Source organism: Adiantum capillus-veneris, chromosome 13 (assembly GCF_014529385.1).
Source record: "Adiantum capillus-veneris isolate H3 chromosome 13, ASM1452938v2, whole genome shotgun sequence".
NCBI lineage: Eukaryota > Viridiplantae > Streptophyta > Polypodiopsida > Polypodiales > Pteridaceae > Adiantum > Adiantum capillus-veneris.
In genome coordinates this window covers 43692708-43713769 of record NC_140943.1, presented here as the reverse complement: position 1 = coordinate 43713769, position 21062 = coordinate 43692708, and the positions used below count along the sequence as shown (strand labels likewise).

General features: G+C 44.8%; 1 protein-coding gene across 1 annotated transcript in view; it reads right to left on the bottom strand.

The window, feature by feature from the left end:
• Window positions 1–20784, bottom strand: part of LOC147443889 (uncharacterized) — a 63025-nt gene extending 42241 nt beyond the window's left edge. The window contains exon 1 of the mRNA XM_086526694.1: window positions 20372–20784. Within this exon, the coding sequence (XP_086382820.1) occupies window positions 20372–20560 (189 nt within the window). The 5' untranslated portion in view covers window positions 20561–20784. The remainder of the gene's footprint in view (window positions 1–20371) is intronic.
• Between the last annotated feature and the right edge of the window lie 278 nt (window positions 20785–21062).

Below are 21062 nucleotides of genomic sequence, written 5' to 3'. Positions count from 1 at the left end.
GATAGAGAGAAGAATACGACACCAAAATGTTGCCAAACCCTCCTCCGAAGGCCCCACTCTCTATGGCAAGAGCGTTCTACTTAAGATTGCACAAATCTCTACAATGCTTGGACTCGACGACGATGAGGACGACGACGAGACGGACTGAAATCTGAAAATGCTAATGGCTGAAATCTGCAAATCTTTATCTGCTAAATTCTGACTCTATGTCAGTGACGATGTCGATGACGACGATGCGACGACGATGCACTGAAAACTGAAAACGTTGGTCTTTTTGTTCACTTTGTCGCGACGGAACTGCAAAAACGCTGGCTGTTATGCTGCTCCAAAAACGCTAGGCTGATATGGTGTCATGCGGGGAGAATCTACTAACGCTAGGGCTGATTTGCTGTATCCTGTTGTCGCCAGGCTGCTGCAAGTGCCAAAAAGCTGGGCTGATCTGCAAATTGAAGGAAACACTGGCTATTCTTGGTGCAAAACGCTAGGTCTTGCTGCCGATGCAAATATGCTAGGGCTCGTTCTGTCCTTGTAGTGGAAATCTGCTAACGCTAGGGCTGATCTTTGATCCTACTGCAAAACGCTAGGTCCTACTGTGTGTGCCAATGCCGGGGTTGAACTGCAATGCAAAAACGCTAGGCTTGGGGGGATGGCTGAAAACGCTAGGCTTTGCTGATGCAAAAACGCTAGCTTTGCTGATGTGGGGAGTCTTGCTGAGAAGGTATCTGTTAAACCTTGGTTCCTGCTGCCTCTTCTGCCAGAAAGTGAGGTAATGGTACCGAACTATATGGCGTCGAGGGAGATCGCCAACAGGGTCTAGAATCGAAGAAAGGACTCTTCACCAGCCCACTCTGATGCGTGGGTTGTGCGATACTTGAACTTCATAAAGGTCTACAACGCTGGCTTCTTTGGGCTGCACCAAAAGCAACGCAAAGTCTTTTGTAGCTCCTTCGATGCTTCAACTTCATCTAGAGTCATGCTTCTACCTTCTTCAAGAATCTCCGAGGATGAAAATTCCTGAAACCACTTCCAACACAAAAACATGAACATACCCATTCCACGTAAAGTAATTGGAAAAATTATAGTCTTCTTTAAAGACTGTGCATGCAATGTAGATGAACATAGAGACGGAGTGCCAAACCGTTCATCAAACACATGCAAACAATGCTTGTGCTCTTTCTACGACTCTGTCATGGCAAGGAAGAGACGTGGAATGTGACTTCCTTGAATGCAAACATTTCATCTTTTCATGAATCATCCGTACTCATTCATGAGTGAATCATGCTCAACGTACAATATGACATGCCTATGAAAAGGGATCACATAAAGACGCTAACTAAAATACAAGAAAGTGTCACGAATGAAACACTCGACAAATGCGTACTGACTAATCATTTGAACACATAATACTTCCTGGGTTCTTCGTGATCGATCGGATCTTCCTGTGGGGGTTCTGTGGACCTCGACTCGAAAGCCAAGATCGGTTCTTCGTGATTGATTGAATCTGCAATGAGCTTAGCTTCACTAGAAAAAGTATCAACTAAACCATCATCCTTGTGAACAATCACATCGTGATCCTTCAATTCATCATGCTAATGAAAAATCACATCTTGATCATGCAAATCATCATGCTTATTTATCATTGTCATTCAAATCATCATGCTTATCATGATCATGCAATTCATATGTGGCATGCTTGGGAAAAGAAGAGACGGAGAGAGTCTCCTTTTCTTGATCTTCTTCAAATTGCGCCTGCATAATAGAAAAAAGTCGCAACAACTCTTTCATGTGCTGGGCGCTCTGTTCTTCATACGCTAACCGTCTTGCTTTGCACTGGCGATCCAATTCAGCTAGGCTTTCTTTGGCCTTTCTTTCTGCTTGCTCGCGCTCACGTGCTATGGCTGCCATTCTTTCTTCATATCTACGCTCTATGGCTGCCATACTTTCGTCGCTTTCTAGCTCCCTGTCCAGCATCGTCTTGTCGAAAGCCTCCATAGGAGTTAGTGCAATCCTTGGAAGAGGGTCAGAAAAACCTCCTTGGTGGGGAAATTCTTCTTCGCTTCTTTCATGGTCACCACCTTCATGCGAAGTATCCATTCCGCTTCGGGTGATGACCATCCACTGAAGTCTTGGGTTCTTAAGTTCACGCGGAACTTGGATTCTTGTGGGTCTTGGGTTCTTAGGTTCTTGAGTTCTTGAGTTCTTGAGTCCTTGAGGTTCTTCTTTAGCTTGCAATCTGTGATAGAGAAGGATCTTCTCTTCACCCGAGTTCTGCTCTTTTCCGCGGGCGCACCCATTGGTGGCCTTGCGCTCACACCAATTGGTGGCCTTGTGCTCACACCAAGGTTGCTTTTTCCCACCTCACGTCGATTGGCCAACCGCAAAGTGCAGAGTCCGCTCTCAATGAGTGAAAAGAGGCACAAGGGGACGCTGGACAAGCCCTTCTTTCTTGGGTTTCCTGTCACTCTTCAAAAACACGATTAGGAATCGACACGCCCAAGGGACTTGGGTTACGTGAGACCGCAACAAGGAAAAAAATTATGTGGTTCTTGTGGTTCTTTCCTTGAGTGATACAGAACACTGCCAAAGCTCTGATACCAATGTAAGGTGCAGCGGAAGTGAATGTTGAACATTGCTCCAGATGAGTGCTCCAAACTGTGCTCAAGGTTCTTTTTACTTGGGAGAGGTAAGACCCTTCCATTCCTTTAATGAAAGAGTGCAAGTGATCACAAATAAAGTGGATAAACATTGTGAATGAAGGTGCTGAGACTGAGAGATTGAGAGAGAAGAATATGTTGTGAAACCCTCCTCTGAAGGCCCCACTCTCTATGGCGAGAGCGGTCTACTTATGATTGCACAAATTTTGTTTTGTTTGTTTTCGGAGTCGGGTAGGGCACGCCCGGCCGTTGTCCTTATACACCAAAAAGTACACAATAAGAACGACCAAGACTATGCACCCAGAAACCGAAGGCAGACGCTTTTGTCACTAGTTTCCTCTGGACTACGAGAGACCAGAATTATCTACACTCTTAGGGCCATGACTATTCCCTTGAGAGACCCATCTCGCCAACTTGATTTGGGCGTGACAACGACCAAGTACCTCTGTTCAGAGGCCCATGTATTGCGGGACTTGCGTCGGTCTTCCCTTTGGAGTTGCCTCCTCCCAAGTAACTTATCGCTCACCTTACTAAAATGCCTTTGAAACCCGAAGGTTTTCCCCTAGGAAACACCATACCCGCTTGGAAGAGCGTCGGCTCACAAGTGGCGTCCGCTGAGGTCGGTGGAGTCTCCCTTTTGCACCTCCCAACCCCCTTTTAGGTGAAGTTGACCCCCCCGGGGGGGAATGGCACTTGGGTGCTCTTGTAGCTCATCTTGCTTCGCTTGGGAAGAATTACGTCATTTCCCCTGAAAGGGATCGGATTCAAAATAACAACATAGGAAGGGGAGCATTATCGCCTATGCAGAGCACTCAAGTATCGGGGACAACTTCACCGAGGAACTTTGCCACAAGCACGTGCCTTGCGGTTCCGTCCCTCGAGTGCGGATCACGGCGTACCCAGAAGGGCATCCGCTTCTCGCGAGCCTCCCCACCAAGGAGGATAACAGTCCTTTCTTCAGGGTCCAACGAAGGGTCGATTACATTGAAGGTGAAGTTGAATCGGTTTAGCCATCTCCCCCTAGAATCATCAACCGTCGAACAGTTCATCAGCAAATGCGGAAGCGAACGACCCTCTAACTGGGAGCACAGCGTGTTGTGTCCGCGTATATAACTATCAGCCAGTTTGAGCCCACCTACTCTCGCGAGAGGCAGTATTCTCTCCTCCTTCCTATTCACTATAGTGCTTCTATTGAGCTGCAGCAGGTATCCACGCGTTTATTCATAGCCGGGCCGTCTTATAGGGCTCCAACGCCAGGCACGAATCTCTACAATGCTTGGACTTGCCGACAATGTCGACGACGATGAGGACGACGACGAGACGGGCTGAAATCTGAAAATGCTAATGGTTGAAATGTGCAAATCTTTATCTGCTGAATTCTGACTCTATGTCGATGACGACAAAGCGCTGAAAACTGAAAACGTTAGTCTTCTTGTTCACTTTGTCGCAACGGAACTGCAAAAACGCTGGTTGTTATGCTGCTCCCAACACGCTAGGCTGATATGATGTCATGCGGGGAGAATCTGCTAACGCTAGGGCTGATCTGCTATATCTTGCTGCAAGTGCAAAACGCTGGGCTGATCTGCAAATTGAAGGAAACGCTGGCTGTTCTTGGTGCAAAACGCTAGGTCTTGCTGCTGATGCAAATACGCTAGGACTGGGTCTATCCTTGCGGTGGAAATCTGCTAACGCTAGGGCTGATCTTTGATCCTGCTGCAAAACGCTAGGTCCCTCTGTGTGTGCCAATGCCGGGGCTGAACTGCAATGCAAAAACGCCAGACTTGGGGGATGGCTGAAAACGCTAGGCTTTGCTAATGCAAAAACGCTAGCTCTGCTGATGTGGGGAGTCTTGCTGAGACGGTGCCTGTTGACCCTTGGTTCCTGTTGCCTCTTCTGCGAGATAATGCTAGCGCTAGGTTTTCTTATATAGTTCCTTGCAGAATTGCCCTACCTAGTGTCACAAATACGGAAGCGAAGCTGCTCACTCAGATAAATATCATGCGGAATTTAAGAGAGAGAGTTCAACATGACGAGTAGGGAGAGAGAGAGAGAGAGAGAGAGAGAGAGAGAGAGAGAGAGAGAGAGAGAGAATTGACACAATATTGGGGACCAGAAGATGGGCTGGTCCTCCCCGTCAAGAGTATTCTTTTATTTAGGGAGAATTCGTATACAAGCACGAGAACCCGAGGAAACCCCTCCGTTCTGTAATCTTAGACCCGAAGGTCGTGCTTTCCCGTAAAGGGCTTGGACACAAGGCCGTTCCTTCCCGTAAGGGACTTAGACGCGAAGCCATAAGTTCCCGTAAGGGACTTAGGCGTAAAGCCGTACTTCCCGTGAAGGGACTTAGGCGTGAATCCGTACTTTCCCGTAGGGGACTTAGGCGCGAAGCCGTACTTCCCGTTAAGGGCCTTCCTGTAAGACGGGAGATTCCTGCAAAACAAACCACACAAACACGCGACAACAATTCGTATGGCGAATCCACAATAGATACCTGTCGTTCTTGCGCAGGAAAAGCGACTTCCGTGCTTCGTAGTCTCGCGATCTCTTGCGGCAGAGTCTTCTCTTGCTGATGTTGGTACCTCCTTTGAGTGAGGGCATGTGGTGCTTTTATAGCTCCCTGGCCACGGCACGAATAGCTGCTCGTGTAGAGATCGCGGCCGTTTTTCTTTTTTTTTCTTTGCTGTTCTACCCGAAATAGGGAGAGAGAATTCGCTGGCTGGTTTTGTTGCTTTATCTTCTAAGTGGCTGCCCACTTATTAAGTGGGCGGCCGGCATATTTTAAAATTGGTCCGAACCTGCCCAAAAACTCAATAAAACCTTATAAGTTAAAACCAATGCATTTCACAATACTTCCCAGGCGTCCCTGGATGCAATCACATGCACGAATGCAATGCAAACATAGATTCCTCACGAGAAAGCGTCTGCCTTTCCGCGATTGTTCCTGCTTTTCGTAAAAAGCTTCATTGAACCCATCTTTATTCTTGTGCTTGCGTTCTTACGCGTATTTTCTTACTCAATTCGGATTTCCTCCTTAGACCCTTAGTGTGTCCCCTTACCGATGAACCTGTCACCCATCTTGTGACTCATCAGGGACCACCATTACCTGGTCTTCTCCCACCGAACTAACAGGCCAACTCCCTCACGGTGCTTCTTGTCACCCATCATATGACACACCAGAGTTGTCTATTTCCTGATGGCTTTTCTTACAGATCTGTGATTCCTTAACTTATTAGTTAACTTGTGCACATTTCTTATTAAGGTCCTAATTCTAGAAAATAGAAATTAGAAACAAAATAGTCAAATTAGTTTCATCCCCCTCACTTATAAACAGTTGTCCTCAACTGTAGCGGTCCAACTGAACTGCCGGGGAGAAACCGGAAAGATTCCAAATCTTACTCAATGATGAGTTGAGCTAGTCCTTTCTCAAAAGAGAGCTTAAAAATTAATTTAAATAAAATTCAAGAATTCAATACTTACCTTACCGGTTCATGTCCTTTCTCTAGTACCTCGAGGATATCCTTCACCATTCATCAAACTTACGAGCCATGTAAGAACTCGTCATTCGCGTCTTTTCAACAGATTGGAAGTTTCCTTATCCGAGAATCTGTTAACTCAATTCCACCTTCTCAATCCCGAGAAGAATAATCCTCCTAGAAATCAATCTAGGCATCTGTCCTTGCGCATAATCCTGCGTTGTTAGTCTAGAGGGTATTAAACCTCTTGTGTCCTCTCACATAGGGAATGCCCAAATCATAAGAGTATTAATTTCGATATCTTCCTTCACAAACAAGGTCTTCGATCACCTTAAAGAAGGTTCTTGTTTCGGGCCGTCGCTCAACATAGGCGAGCGGTTCCAATCCGAAGATTCCTTGTGCACGGCGGCACTTCCTTCCAATCTTTTCCTACTGTAAGTTATTACCACTAGCAATGTTCTCATGACGCCTACTAGCGTCTCTTCCTTGCAGAGGCTATCCTTGCAAGCATCTAGGATTCCTCGCAAAATCTTAGGCAAATAAAATTCTAGCCATACCATTCTGTGAACATAAGTTCAAACTTGGCCCACTTAAGGGTGAACCCGCTTTGGATCTCAAGGATGTTCTCCCATATGTGGTTAAGATAATTCTTACCATTTTAAAATGGTTGGCAAATTTTACTCTTACGAACATAATAGTTCGAATTTATTCCAGCAGCGTGTAAATGCTACTTGACCTGCTCGTGGAGAAACATATACCGCAACCAAAAGTTGCTTCTGTAATGGTAAAAGCACATAGCATACTCAATGATCAATGATCATCAGAAAACCTCTTCTCCGTAGAGAAACTCAAATTCCTTCTACCGAACACATCTCAAATAGAGATTCTCGTGTCGAAATATCCTTGCGCATAAATAGGCGCTCAAGAGAGTATAACAAACTCTCATCCAGTTCCTTGGCATAGGTCTGCATCTTCGTGTGTTATCCATGTACTCAAAGGTGTACCTAATTCTTAAGTTGTGTTAGAGTTTCTATGAACCTGGGAAGTTTCCTTCCCTTTGTAAGATCCTTAGAGCGAAGACGCTCAACTTGATGATCACTTGGCTCGATCTTAGAGCAAAACCCGCTCATCAAATAATCTAGGATTTTAATCCTTGGATTCCTCAAGCACAGGCCGTAGTCGTCGCTTGTTCCTTCCCTCCTAAAGAGAGTGTTCATTCATTTGTGCGAAAAGCACTACCATGTCCTCCTTGACCGGGTAGGGGGTGTGGGCTTAAAGAGTATTCAAGCTTAATGAAAGCTTTTCTTTGCTTGGAATCTCGGAATGGTTCCTTCCTTTCAGCCGTCCTACTCAGGGCATTGCATCCCTGCAACGCTTTTCTGACTCTGTTTCCAGAGTCCTGTTCTTGCAGAGTAACTCCGCTTTCTTGGACACGAAGTCCTTTCCTTGGGAATTTCAACTTCCGGATCACATCTTGAGAGTCTACCTCTCTTCAATCCGTGGATCTGCTTCCCGAACTTGGGTACGAAACCCTTGGGCTGATCTGGCTCTAGTTCCTCATAGCACTTTTATCCTGCAGAGGCTCATGCCTTCCTCTGCTCCTACTCCCTCACGAAGAGGAAGTACACCTGCAATCAAAAACTTAGAAAACATAACATAAAAATCGTACCTTCAAAGTCATGACGCTCGTAATGCAATTCGGTTCTCGGAAAAGCAATTCCCCGGAAGAGATCTTTGCATAGAAAATCCTCTCTTCCAATCCTACACACAAAAGAGGTGTGTTCTCGGGTTCCTTCTCGTAAATCAGCCCCGTCTACGACGTTTATGGGCTGAAAACAGAGAAAAACAGCAGCTTGTCGTGATGAAAACACGCTCCGTAGGCACTTCTTCGCGAGGGAACTAGCGCACTGGGTCTTGACGTCATCTGGTACACTTGGGGCAGCCATGGGCATCACCGGCAACGTCTTCTTTACAGCTGAAATCTGCAGCAGCATCTCTTCCTTACAAAGATTGGTCTTCCCTTACCGGGTAGGGAGTGTTGGTTTGTAAGGTACTTAAGCTTGATAAAAGTTGTTCTTTGCTTGAAAGCTCAGAATGGTTCCTTCATAATTTCCTACCCGCACTAGCAGGCAATTTGTTGGAGAACTACCGGATACCAGATCAATCATGGGCCTTCCGGATGGTTAAGCAAAGCAGTTCATCGTATAAAACAATGTTCTGACTCAACCCTACTCTCATAAACACTCGAGAGTGATTGTCCTGGTTAGACACGTGCATATGTCGTGCATAAAAGCAATACGCATTTTATGAGTTCCTCAAAGATTTAACTTTGATCAAAGATCTGTCCTCTCACTTAAAGTTTGAGGGTCAAATATTCAGGAGTTAGATTGAGTTCTGTTACTCCAAACTTTCTCCGGATAGCAATGTATCCTTCGAGGAGAGGTAACACAAATTCGTTGGTTCTCGTCCCACTGAGGGGATTGTATTTTTATGTACATCAAGGTGTACACTTTCAGCTTTTATTGCTGACTCCACCATCTGCTGCAAAGTATCTTGAAGATGGGTTTACAAAATTCGGACAAAAGTCCTTCGTTAAATTTATTCATCTTTCCTTCCTCAGAGAGGATCAAGAATGGACCTACCTTGGCAAGAGTGAACCACTACTTGCTTTGACTCGCTCGTGTTCCTATTGGGCAAACCAATCCCAATCTTCTTGAATGCCCTCCTCAAAGCGTAGAGGAAAAAAATTTGTTGGAGAATTCAGCCTTGAATTGTTGTTGTAAGTTCCTTGCAGAGCTTTGGTATACCACCAAGTACTTGCAATCCCCTGGAGGTGTTTGGTCACATGCCTCACCTTCGACACTTCTCAGAAATTGCCGTTTGCAAAGGCAACTTCAAACTGTTGAATAAAAGCAGTAGCTTTCAGGACATCTTCCCTTCCGTCAAAAATATCAAACTTGACTGGAGTGTTCCTAGGTCTAGAGACCTTCTTCATATCCTTCCCGAAATGACGGGATTTCTTGGCTATGGTTCTCGATTGATGTTCATGGATATCTTCTGGGTTCTAAAGTATCTTGAGCATTTCACTTCTCAAATTCTCTAGTTTCTTGAGCATCCTGCTCTTGTCGCCTTCTCAGAGAATCCCAAGTCTTGTGTCGCCTTCTTGCAAAGAGGGGGAAAAAAAAAATTCCAACTCTGCGAGCTTTTCCTGTAGGACTTAGGTTTCCGCCTGCTTACTTCTCTCTTGGCTTGTCATGGCTTCTTCCCGTATCTTCCCAGAGTCGTCCTCCTTTACAGAGAAAGAGAGGAGACCATGCTCTGATACCACTGTCACAAATACGGAAGCGAAGCTGCTCACTCAGATAAATATCATGCGGAATTTAAGAGAGAGAGTTCAACATGACGAGTAGGGAGAGAGAGAGAGAGAGAGAGAGAGAGAGAATTGACACAGTACTGGGGACCAGAAGATGGGCTGGTCCCCCCCCGTCAAGAGTATTCTTTTATTCAGGGAGAATTCGTATACAACCACAAGAACCCGAGGAAACCCCTCCGTTCTGTAATCTTAGACCCGAAGGTCGTGCTTTCCCATAAAGGGCTTGGGCACAAGGCCGTTCCTTCCCGTAAGGGACTTAGGCGCGAAGCCGTACTTTCCCGTAAGGGACTTAGGCGTGAAGCCGTACTTCTCGTGAAGGGACTTAGGCGTGAAGCCGTACTTTCCCGTAGGGGACTTAGGCGCGAAGCTGTACTTCCCGTTAAGGGCCTTCCCATAAGACGGGAGATTCCTGCAAAACAAACCACACAAACACGCAACAACAATTCGTATGGCGAATCCACAATAGATACCTGTCGTTCTTGCACGGGAAAAGCGACTTCCGTGCTTCGTAGTCTCGTGATCTCTTGCGGCAGAGTCTTCTCTTGCTGATGTTGGTACCTCCTTTGAGTGAGGACATGTGGTGCTTTTATAGCTCCCTGGCCACGGCACGAATAGCTGCTCGCGTAGAGATCACGGCCGTTTTTCTTTTTTCTTTTTTCTTTTTGTTCTACCCGAAATAAGGAGAGAGAATTCGCTGGCTGGTTTTGTTGCTTTATCTTCTAAGTGGCTGCCCACTTATTAAGTGGGCGGCCGGCATATTTTAAAATTGGTCCGAACCTACCCAAAAACTCAATAAAACCTTATAAGTTAAAACCAATGCATTTCACAACACTTCCCAGGCGTCCCTGGATGCAATCACATGCACGAATGCAATGCAAACATAGATTCCTCGCAGGAAAGCGTCTGCCTTCTCGCGATTGTTCCTGCTTTTCGTAAAAAGCTTCATTAAACCCATCTTTATTCTTGTGCTTGCGTTCTTACGCGTATTTTCTTACTCAATTCGGATTTCCTCCTTAGACCCTTAGTGTGTCCCCTTACCGATGAACCTGTCACCCATCTTGTGACTCATCAGGGACCACCATTACCTGGTCTTCTCCCACCGAACTAACAGGCCAACTCCCTCACGGTGCTTCTTGTCACCAATCATATGACACACCAGAGTTGTCTATTTCCTGATGGCTTTTCTTACAGATCTGTGATTCCTTAACTTATTAGTTCACTTGTGCACATTTCTTATTAAGGTCCTAATTCTAGAAAATAGAAATTAGAAACAAAATAGTCAAATTAGTTTCACCTAGTTTCCAACAAAAGTCACTTAAAAATAATAATTGAAAAATGTCAAAAATAGAGAAAAATAGGTCTATGCACTGTAAAAATGCTCCTGATGGGTTCTGATGGAAATCTGATGATAATGATGTGTGCAACCACAGGATATGCATCTAATCTTAAGTGTCTGGACATGCACGGTCGGCGAACAGACTCACAAAAGTGCCAGATCACTTCCTATTCTAGACTGACTTAACTGAACTGAACCCTGGTCATGCCGTAGCTTGTCCACGGACACATAGGGTCGGATGTGTCACATGACATACTGTTCCTTCATGTCATCAAGCTCATGATGTAAGGTGCAGCGGAAGTGAATGTTGAACTTTGCTCAAGATGAGTGTTCCGAACTGTGCTCAAGGTTCCTTTTTACTTACGAAAGGGAGAGCCTCCCGTTCCTTTAGTGAGAGAGTGCAATGGACACAAACAAAGTGGATGAACACTGTGAATGGAAGTGCTGAGACTGAGAGATAGAGAGAGAAGAGAATATGACACCAGAGACGTTGTAAAACCCTCCTCCGAAGGCCCCACTCTCTATGGCGAGAGCGGTCTACTTATGATTGCACAAATCTCTACAATGCTTGGACTTGCCGACGATGTAGACGACAATGAGGACGACGACGAGACGGGCTGAAATCTGAAAATGCTAAGGGCTGAAATCTGCAAATCTCTATTTGCTGAATTTTGACTCTGTCGGTGACAATGTCGATGACGACGGTACGACGACGATGCGCTGAAAACGTAGATGCTGAAATCTGCGTTTTCCGGGTTGAAACTGTAAACCTTGCGGAATCTGACCGTGCGGCGAGGATTTGCTGCGGGAAGGTGAGATCTGCGAGGTTTGGGACTTCTTCTGCGAGTGCTAAAGGCTGAAAACTGAAAACGCTGATGCTTCTGCTGATTCCGTCGTGGAGGAACTACAAAAAGCTAGGTGCTCTACTATCCCAAAAACGCTAGGGCTGAAATTGAACATACTGCTACCGGTTGTTCTGCAAATGCAAAACGCTAGGCTGATTTGCTGTGTCGTGATGACGCCGGGCTGATTTGCTGAACAAAACTGCCAAGGCTGGTCTACTGATGCAAAAACGCTAGTGTAGCTTCTCTGAGGTAAAAATGCTAGGGATCTTGCGGGTTCTGCTGAGAAGTTGCCTGTTGAGCGAGTGCTCCTGCTGCCTCTTCTGACAAAAAGTGCTAGCGCTAGGTTTCTATTTATACAAACTTAGCAAATTTGCCCTACCAACTTTCCAACAAAAGTCACTTAAAAATAATAAGTGAAAAATGTCAAAAATAGGGAAATAAATCTATGCACTGTAAAAATGCTCCTGATGGGTTCTGATGGAAATCTGAAATCTGATTATCATGCTATGTGCAACCACAGGATATGCATCTATTCTAAACGTCTAGATATGCACGGTCTGCGAACAGACTCACAAAAGTGCCAGATCACTTCCTATTCTAGACTGACTGAATCTTGGTCATGTTGTAGCTTTTCCACGGACACATAGGGTTGGATGTGTCACGTGACATCCCCTCCTTTTCAAAGTGAGCTACTAGTACCGAACTATATGGCGTCAAGGGAGATCGCCAATAGCATCCGGAATCCTGGAAGGGACTCTTCGCCAACCCACTCTGATGTGTGGGTCTTGCAGTACTTGAACTTCATAAAGGTCTGCAACGCTTGCTTCTTTGGGCCGTGCCGAAAGCGACACAAAGTCTTCTGTGGCTCCTTCAATGCTTCAACTTCGTCTAGAGTCATGCGTCTACCTTCTTCAAGAATCTCCGAGGATGAAAATTCCTGAAACCACTTCCAACACAAAAACATGAACATACCGATTCCATGTAAAGTGACTGGAAAAACTCGTCTTTTCCAAAGGCTGTGCAGGCAATGTGGATGAACATAGAGACGGAGTACCAAACCGTTCATCAAACACACGCAAACACTGAGATGGAATATTGAGTTTCTGATCTAAATCAATCAAATGTGGAAAATCACAATGGACATGCCCATGCTTGATGCTCAATCTTTCTTGTGTTTTTTTTGATACTTTATCATGCCAAGGAAGAGACATGGGATGTGAATTTCTTGAATGCAAACATGTCATCTTTTCATGAATAATCCGCATACATTCGTGCTCATTCATGAGTGAAACGTGCTCAACGTACAATATGTTATGCCTATGAAAAGGAATCACATAAGGATGCTGACGAAAATATAGGAAACGATCACGAATGAAACACTCGTACAATGCGTGTTGACTAATCATTCGAACACATAATACTTCCTGTGAGGGTTCTTTGGACCTAGGCCCGAGAGCCAAGATCGATCCTTCGTGATTGACCGAACCTACAACGAGGTTAGCTTCGCTAGAGAAAGCATCAACTAACTCATCATCTTTGTGAACAATCACGTCATCTTCATGCAAATCATCATGCTTGTGAGAAATCACATCTTGATCATCATGTAAATCATCATGCTTGTCATTGTCATCCAAATCACCATGCTTATCATTGTCATTCAAATCATCATGCATATCATCATGCAAATCTTGTGTATCATGCTTTGGAGAAGACGAGACCGAGAGAGTCTCCTTCTCCTGAATCCGTTCAATCTTCGTCTGCACATTAGCAATGAGAGATGGAGAATGAACAACTTGCTCTACACGAATGACAATGGGAGAGTCACTTTTGGCATTGAAAGGTATGCATTCAAGGAAGTCACATTGCATGTCTCTTCCTTGGCATGACACATTTGTAGTAAGAGCACATGAAAGTATGAGCACCAAGCATGGGCATTTCCGTTGTGAATTGCCACAGTTGATTGATTTAGATCAAAAAGACAAGATTCGATCTCATTGTTTGCGTGTGTTTGATGAACGGTTTGACACTCCATCTATTTGTTCATCTACATTGCACGCACAGTCTTTTAGGAAGACAAGAATTTTTCCAGTCACTTTACATGGATCACATAAAGACGTTGACTAAAATATAGGAAACGATCACGAATGAAACACTCAATCAATGCGTGCTGACTAATCATGCGAACACATAGTACTTCCTGTGGGGGTTCTTTGGACCTAGGCTCGAGAGCCAAGATCGGTTCTTCCTGAGGGATCGAAACTTCTTGAGGGGGTTCTTTGGACCTCGACTCAAAAGCCAAGATCGGTTCTTCGTGATTGATCCAATTTGCAACGAGGTTAGCTTCGCTAGAAAAAGTATCTACTAAACCATCATCCTGGTGAACAATCCCATCATCGTCATGTAAATCATCATGCTTGTGAGAAATCACATCTTGATCATGCAAATCATCATGCTTGTCAATGTCATCCAAATCATCATGCTCATCATTATCATGCTTATCAATGATCATCATGCAAATCCTGTGTGTCATGCTTGGGAGAAGAAGAGACTAAGAGAGTCTCCTTTTCCTGATTCTGTGCAAACTGCACCTGCACAATAGAGAAGAGTCCCAACAACTCTTGCGTGTGTCGTGCTTGCTCATGCTCACGCTCTATGGCTGCCTTTCTTTCTGCTTCTCTTCCTGCTTTTCTTTCGGCGTGTCTGCGATCAAAATCCGCCATTCTTTCTACTCTTCTTGCTTCGCGTTCTAACTTTCTGTCCATAAACATCTGCTCCAACTCCTCCATAGGAGTTAGTGCAATCCTTGGCATAGATGGGGAAGGGTCGGAAAAACCTCCTAGAGAGAAAAATTCTTCTTCGCCTCTCTCATGCTCATCACCTCCAAGCGAAGTATCCATTCTGCTTGGAGTGATGACCATCCACTGAAGTCGTGGGTTCTTGTGGTCTTGGGTTCTTAAGTTCACAAGAAAATTGGGTTCTTGGGATTCTTGAGGTTCTTGAGGTTCTTCTGTCGCTTGCAATCCGTGTTAGAGAAGGATCTTCTCTTCACCTGAGTTCTGCTCTTTTCCGCAGGCGCATCCCTTGGCGGCCTTGCGCTCACACCAAGGTTACTTTTTCCACCTCACGTCGATTGGCCGGCCCCTAAGTGGACGGTCCGCTCTCAATGAGTGAAAAGAGGCATAAGGGGAGGTTGGACAAGCCCTTCTTTCCTGGGATTCCTGTCACTCTTCAAAAACACGATTAGGAATCGACACGACCAAGCTAACTTGGGTTCGTGCGACCTCAACAAGCAAAAAAAAATTCACTGGTTCTTTCCTTGTGTGATACAGAACACTACCAAAGCTCTGATACCATTGTAAGGTGGAGCGGAAGTGAATGTTGAACTTTGCTCAAGATGAGTGCTCCAAACTGTGCTCAAGGGTTCCTTTTACTTACGGAAGGGAGAGCCTTCCGTTCCTTGAGTGAGAGAGTACAATGGGCACAAACAAAGTGAACACTGTGAATGAGGTGCATGAGACTGAGAGATAGAGAGAGAAGAGAATACGACACCAGAATGTTGTCAAACCCTCCTTCGAAGGCCCCACTCTCTATGGCAAGAGTGGTCTACTTGTGATTGCACAAATTTCTACAATGCTTGGACTTGCCGACGATGTCGACGACGATGAGGACAACGACGAGACGGGCTGAAATCGGAAAACGCTAAGGGCTGAAATCTGCAAATCTTTATCTGCTGAATTATGACTCTATGTTGGTGACGATGTCGATGACGACGGTGCGACGACGACGCGTTGGAAACGCAGATGCTGAAATCTGCGTTTTTCCCGGGCTGAATCTGCAAACTTCGCGGGATTTGATCGTGCGGCGAGGATCTGTCACGAGAAGGTGAGATCTGCGAGGTTCGGGGGTTGTTTGGCTGTGTCTAAGGGCTAAAAACTGAAAATGCTAACGCTTCCTGGTGTTCCGTCGCGGTGAAACTGCAAAACGCTATGCTGATGCAAAAACGCTAGGACTGAAAATGGTCCTGCTGCTGCCGGTTGTCCTGCAAATGCAAAACGCTAGGCTTCTTGGTTGGTCTTGCTGCTGCCGGGGCTGATCTGCTGTGCAGCAAACGCCAGGCTGCCTGTGGGTGAAAACGCTAGGTCCTTGCAGATGCAAAAACGCTAGCCTTGCTGATGTGGGGGGTCTTGCTGAGAAGGTGCCTGTTGAACTTTGGTTCCTGCTGCCTCTTCTGCCAAAAAGTGCTAGCACTAGGTTTGCTTATATACAAACTTAGCAAAATTGCCCTACCTACTTTCCAACAAAAGTCACTTAAAAATAATAAGTGAAAAATGTCAAAAATAGGGAAAATAGGTCTATGCATTGTAAAAATGCTAATGATGGGTTCTAACTGAACCTGATGGTCATGCTGTGTGCAACCAGAGGATATGCATCTAATCTAAGTGTCTGGACATGCACGGTCTGCGAACAAACTCACAAAAGTGCCAGATCACTTCCTATTCTAGACTGACTTGATTGAACTGAACCCTTGTCCACGGACACATAGGGTTGGATGCAAAATAAGCATTAAATTGATGCAACCAAGAATGAATAACCGTGGAATCCATCTTACCATCGTACTTACTAAACTGGATCTTCTTTGTGACTGGGTTGTTGGAGTTCGAATCTCGCCTTGCGCCACTTGAAGTACTAACAACATCTTTGGCTGGTTCAGACTTCAAGGCAAGAACTTGTCGAACCAATTCTTGAGTGTAGAGGTCCCTTTGAACCTCTCGATCTGCCTCGAAGGCCGCTCGTCTTGCTTCGGCTTCCAAGCGCATTTGCTCACACTCACGCTCAATAGCCGCTTTTCTGTCTGCTTTTCTTTCTTTGCGTTCATTGCGCTCGCGCTCCCTGTCAATGCGAGTCGCTTCTTGTCATGCCATCATGTCCAACATCGACTTGACCATCGCCTCCATAGGATATGGTACAACTCGTGGCGTAGATAGGGAAGTGGGAGGGTCGGAAAAACCTCCTGGTGGAAAAAATTCTTGGTCGTCTCTCTCATGCTCATCACCTCCAAGCGAAGTATCCATTCCGCTTCGAGTGATGACTATACACTGGGATCTTGGGTTCTTAAGTTCACTAGGAACTTGGGGTCCTGTGGGATTCTTGAGTTCTTGAGGTTCTTCTTTCGCTTGCAATTTGTGTTCGAGAAGGATCTTCTCTTCACCCGAGTTCTGTTCTTTTCTGCGGGCGCATCCCTTGGCGGCCTTGCGCTCACACCAAGGTTTCTTTTTCCCACCTCACGTCCTTTGGCCAGCCGCTAAGTGCACGATCCGCTCTCAATGAGTGAAAAGAGACACAAGGGGAGGCTGGACAAGCCCTTCTTTCTTGGGATTCATGTCACTCTTCAAAAACGGATTAGGAATCGACACGCCCAAGTGAACTTGGGTTCGTGCAACCACAACAAGCAAAAAAATTTCTTTTGATTCTTGTGGTTCTTTCCTTGAGTGATACAGAACACTGTCAAAAGCTCTGATACCAATGTAAGGTGCAGCGGAAGTGAATGTTGAACTTTGCTCAAGATGAGTGCTCCAAACTGTGCTCAAGGTTCCTTTTTACTTACGAAAGGGAGAGCCTTCCGTTCCTTTAGTGAGAGAGTGCAATGGACACAAACAAAGTGGATGAACACTGTGAATGGAAGTGCTGAGACTTAGAGATAGAGAGAGAAGAGAATACAACACCAGACGTAAAACCCTCCTTCGAAGGCCCCACTCTCTATGGCGAGAGCGGTCTACTTATGATTGCACAAATCTCTACAATGCTTGGACTTGCCGACGATGTCGACGACGATGAGGACGACGACGAGATGGGCTGAAATCTAAAAACGCTAAGGGCTGAAATCTGCAAATCTCTATCTGCTAAATTCTGACTCTATGTCGGTGACGATGTCGATGATGACGGTACGACAACGACGCGCTGAAAACGCAGATGCTGAAATCTGCATTTTCTGGGCTGAAATTGTAAACCTTGCAGAATTTGACCGTGCGGCGAGAATCTACTGCGGGAAGGTCAGATCTGCGAGGTTCGGGACTTCTTCTGCAAGTGCTAAAGGCTGAAAACTGAAAACGTTGATGCTTCTGCTGATTCCGTCGCCGAGGAACTGCAAGGTGCTCTGCTGTCCCAAAAACGCTAGGGCTGAAATTGGTCCTACTGCTGTTGGTTGTTCTGCAAATGCAAAACGCTAGGCTGATCTGCTGTGTCATGATGACACCAGGCTGATTTGCTGAACAAAACCGCCAGAGCTAGTCTACTGATGCAAAAACGCTAGTGTAGCTGCAGTGAGGCAAAAACGCTAGGGATCTTGCGGGTTCTGCTGAGAAGTTACCTGTTGAGCGAGTGCTCCTGCTGCCTCTCCTGCCAGAAAGTGCTAGCGCTAGGTTTCTATTTATATAAACTTAGCAAATTTGCCCTACCAACTTTCCAACAAAAGTCACTTAAAAATAATTAGTGAAAAATGTCAAAAATAGGGAAAATAGGTCTATGCACTGTAAAAATGCTCCTGATGGGTTCTGATGGAAATCTGATGATCATGCTATGTGCAACCAGAGGATATGCATCTATTCTAAGTGTCTCGACATGCACGGTCTTCGAACAGACTCACAAAAGTGCCAGATCACTTCCTATTCTAGACTGACTTGACTGACGAACCCTGGTCATCCTGTAGCTTGTACACAGACACATAGGGTTGGATGTGTCACGTGACACATGATGATATGGAATTGAGACAATTGAAATTTGTGGCTTCCTTGATAACGCATTAGCCACAACATTCTTCTTGCCTTCCACATGCATAATTTGCAAGTGGAACATTGAAAGAATGTGTGCCCATAGCATATGCTTTTCAGATAACTTTGATTGTGTCAAGAAGTATCGCAAGGTTTGAGAATCTGTCTGGACAACAAAATCAGTACCTAAGAGGTAGTGCTTCCAACTAGAAAGCACATGAATCACGGCCAAAGGCTCTTTCTCATAGATTTGCATAGTCTTTTCTGGTCCTTGCAAGATTCTACTCTCGTAAGCTACTACCCGACCATCTTGCATTAGCAATGCTCCGATGCTATTGCCACACGCGTCACACTGGACTACGAATGACTTCCTAAGGTCTAGTAAAACAATAATGGTATCTGAAGTCAACTTTCTTTAAGAGATTAAAAGTTGAAATCTCTTTTTGTGTCCATCTGAAAGTGACCTCTTTCTTTTGCAAAGCGTGAAGAGGTGAAGCTATCTCTGCAAAATTCCTATTAAACCTTCTATAGTATGAGCACAATCCCAAGAAGCTTCAAACATCATGCACAGTCTTGAAGTCTGGCCATGTCTTAATAGCTTTAACCTTTGCGGGATCCATTCAGACACCATCCTTTGACACTATGTGGCCAAGAAAGTGGATCTATTCTAAGAAGAATTCACTTTTCTTAGGAATGACAAGTAGGCTCTAACTATGCAACTCTTCGAACACAGTGGTCAAGTGACACCTATGCTCCTCTTCATGCTTCGAATAGACTATCATGTCATCAAAGAATGTGCCAACAAACTTTTGATGCGAGCGGAAAATCCGGTCCATCATCCTATTGAACGTAGCAGGAGCATTTGTAAGACCAGCATCGCCTTCTTGCTACAAAGTTCCTCATTGGCAGGTTGTCCAACGAGGTTGTGCAGGTTGAGTCAATGTGTCGCAAAAATCTCAAGAATTTGTGTGTTTCCCAAAATCACCTTTTGCGACAGTTTGTCTTGCATTTTTGTTGCAAGCAATCTAAAACACTCAAAGAAGACCAAGCATGTTGACATGAAGTTACATTTCTGAAGGGATTTGGTGAAAGCCAAACAACTTTACCTCGAACATTCTTCCACTAACACACTGTGGACTCACTTCCTAACTAAACTCTTATCTGCAGATAAACATGATCTGTGTAGGCACAGAGCTAGGCCTCTTACAGCTATCAGAAAGCCAGCAACATTAAGGAGGCCTGTGTGATTAGATGAAACAAACACAACTAAAATAGAAGGGTGAGCCGAAACAGCAACCCATGTAATACAATAAAACAACAACAAAGTTATCATGTCTGTGCGTCGCCTTCTCTACTTTCTTGTCTTTGCACTCTGTATGAACACATCACTTTTCTACAAAGGGGCAACTTGCGTATTGAAATTTGAAGCAGGTCCGCAGCTTCTTCTTCACAATCAGTCCCACTCAATGTCACTCAAGCAATGTTCCCAAAGAGCATTTTTTTAAACAAATAGAGAAAATTAGGCTATTGAGAAGTACAGGTTTTTTCCCAAAAGTTTGAAGGTATTTTTGGAAATTATAACTAAAGTATGGAAAAATTTGCAGTTTTTCCATATTCCAAACAAAACTTTCACGAGTGAAAACCAAATATAGCGGGTAGTTTTCTGTAAACGCTGCACTCAAGTTTTGAAAAACATTTGTGATTTTGTAGGTAATGGTCCGCAGGACATGTCAATATTATGTGTATCTTTGCTTGTAGGACCTGATGCCAGATGGGCCATATCGATTACACGAACATTTCCTACTTTATTTTCCGTGAATGTGCCAAATAATGTAAAATCATCTCTCTCTCTCTCTCTCTCTCTCTCTCTCTCTCCCCCCCCCCCCCCCCCCCCCCCCCAAAGACCTGAAATATGTTGCATACCAGTTCCTCCAAGAGCTCGGGAGTGCGGACCGCTTGCCAAGTATTGGAGTGAAAATCTGAGATATGAAAGCGCAGGTTTTTTCCATCAGATGAGTGTAGTAAAAAGACAAAAGGCAAAAGAGCGCAAGGAACGGCTTCTTCAAGAGACCCCTCCGCTTGTCCGAACACCGCGTTGAAACCCTCCATCATCTCTGCACCATAGTTGGCAGAGAGAGTGTGTGTGTATGTGTGTGTGTGTGTGAGAGAGAGAGAGAGAGAGAGAGAGAGACTAAAACAAGGCGTACGTTGGCACTGCCTTTCACTACGACTGAGAAAGCGAAGAACAAGAACAAGAGAACTTTTAACGTCGTAGGAAGAGAGACGGAAACGAAGAAGAAGGAAGACTATATATAGATTAAAGAGGAGGTTGTCTACAGTAGACGAGGAAACGAAGAAGAAGAAAGACTATAGATTCGAAAGGAGGTTTTCGAGGGTAGTGCCTCCGATTAAAAATTGAAATTGTTGGTTAACAATGTTATTAAGTTGCATGCGTGAGAAATCATATAAGTTTACTTTATACAATTAAAAATTAAAATTGTTAGTTAAAAATGTTATTGACTTATATGTGTGAGAAATCATATAAATATACTTTATGTGAGACAATTTACAGTAGCAAATGATATATAAATTATGATCTAAAAAAATACTAAAC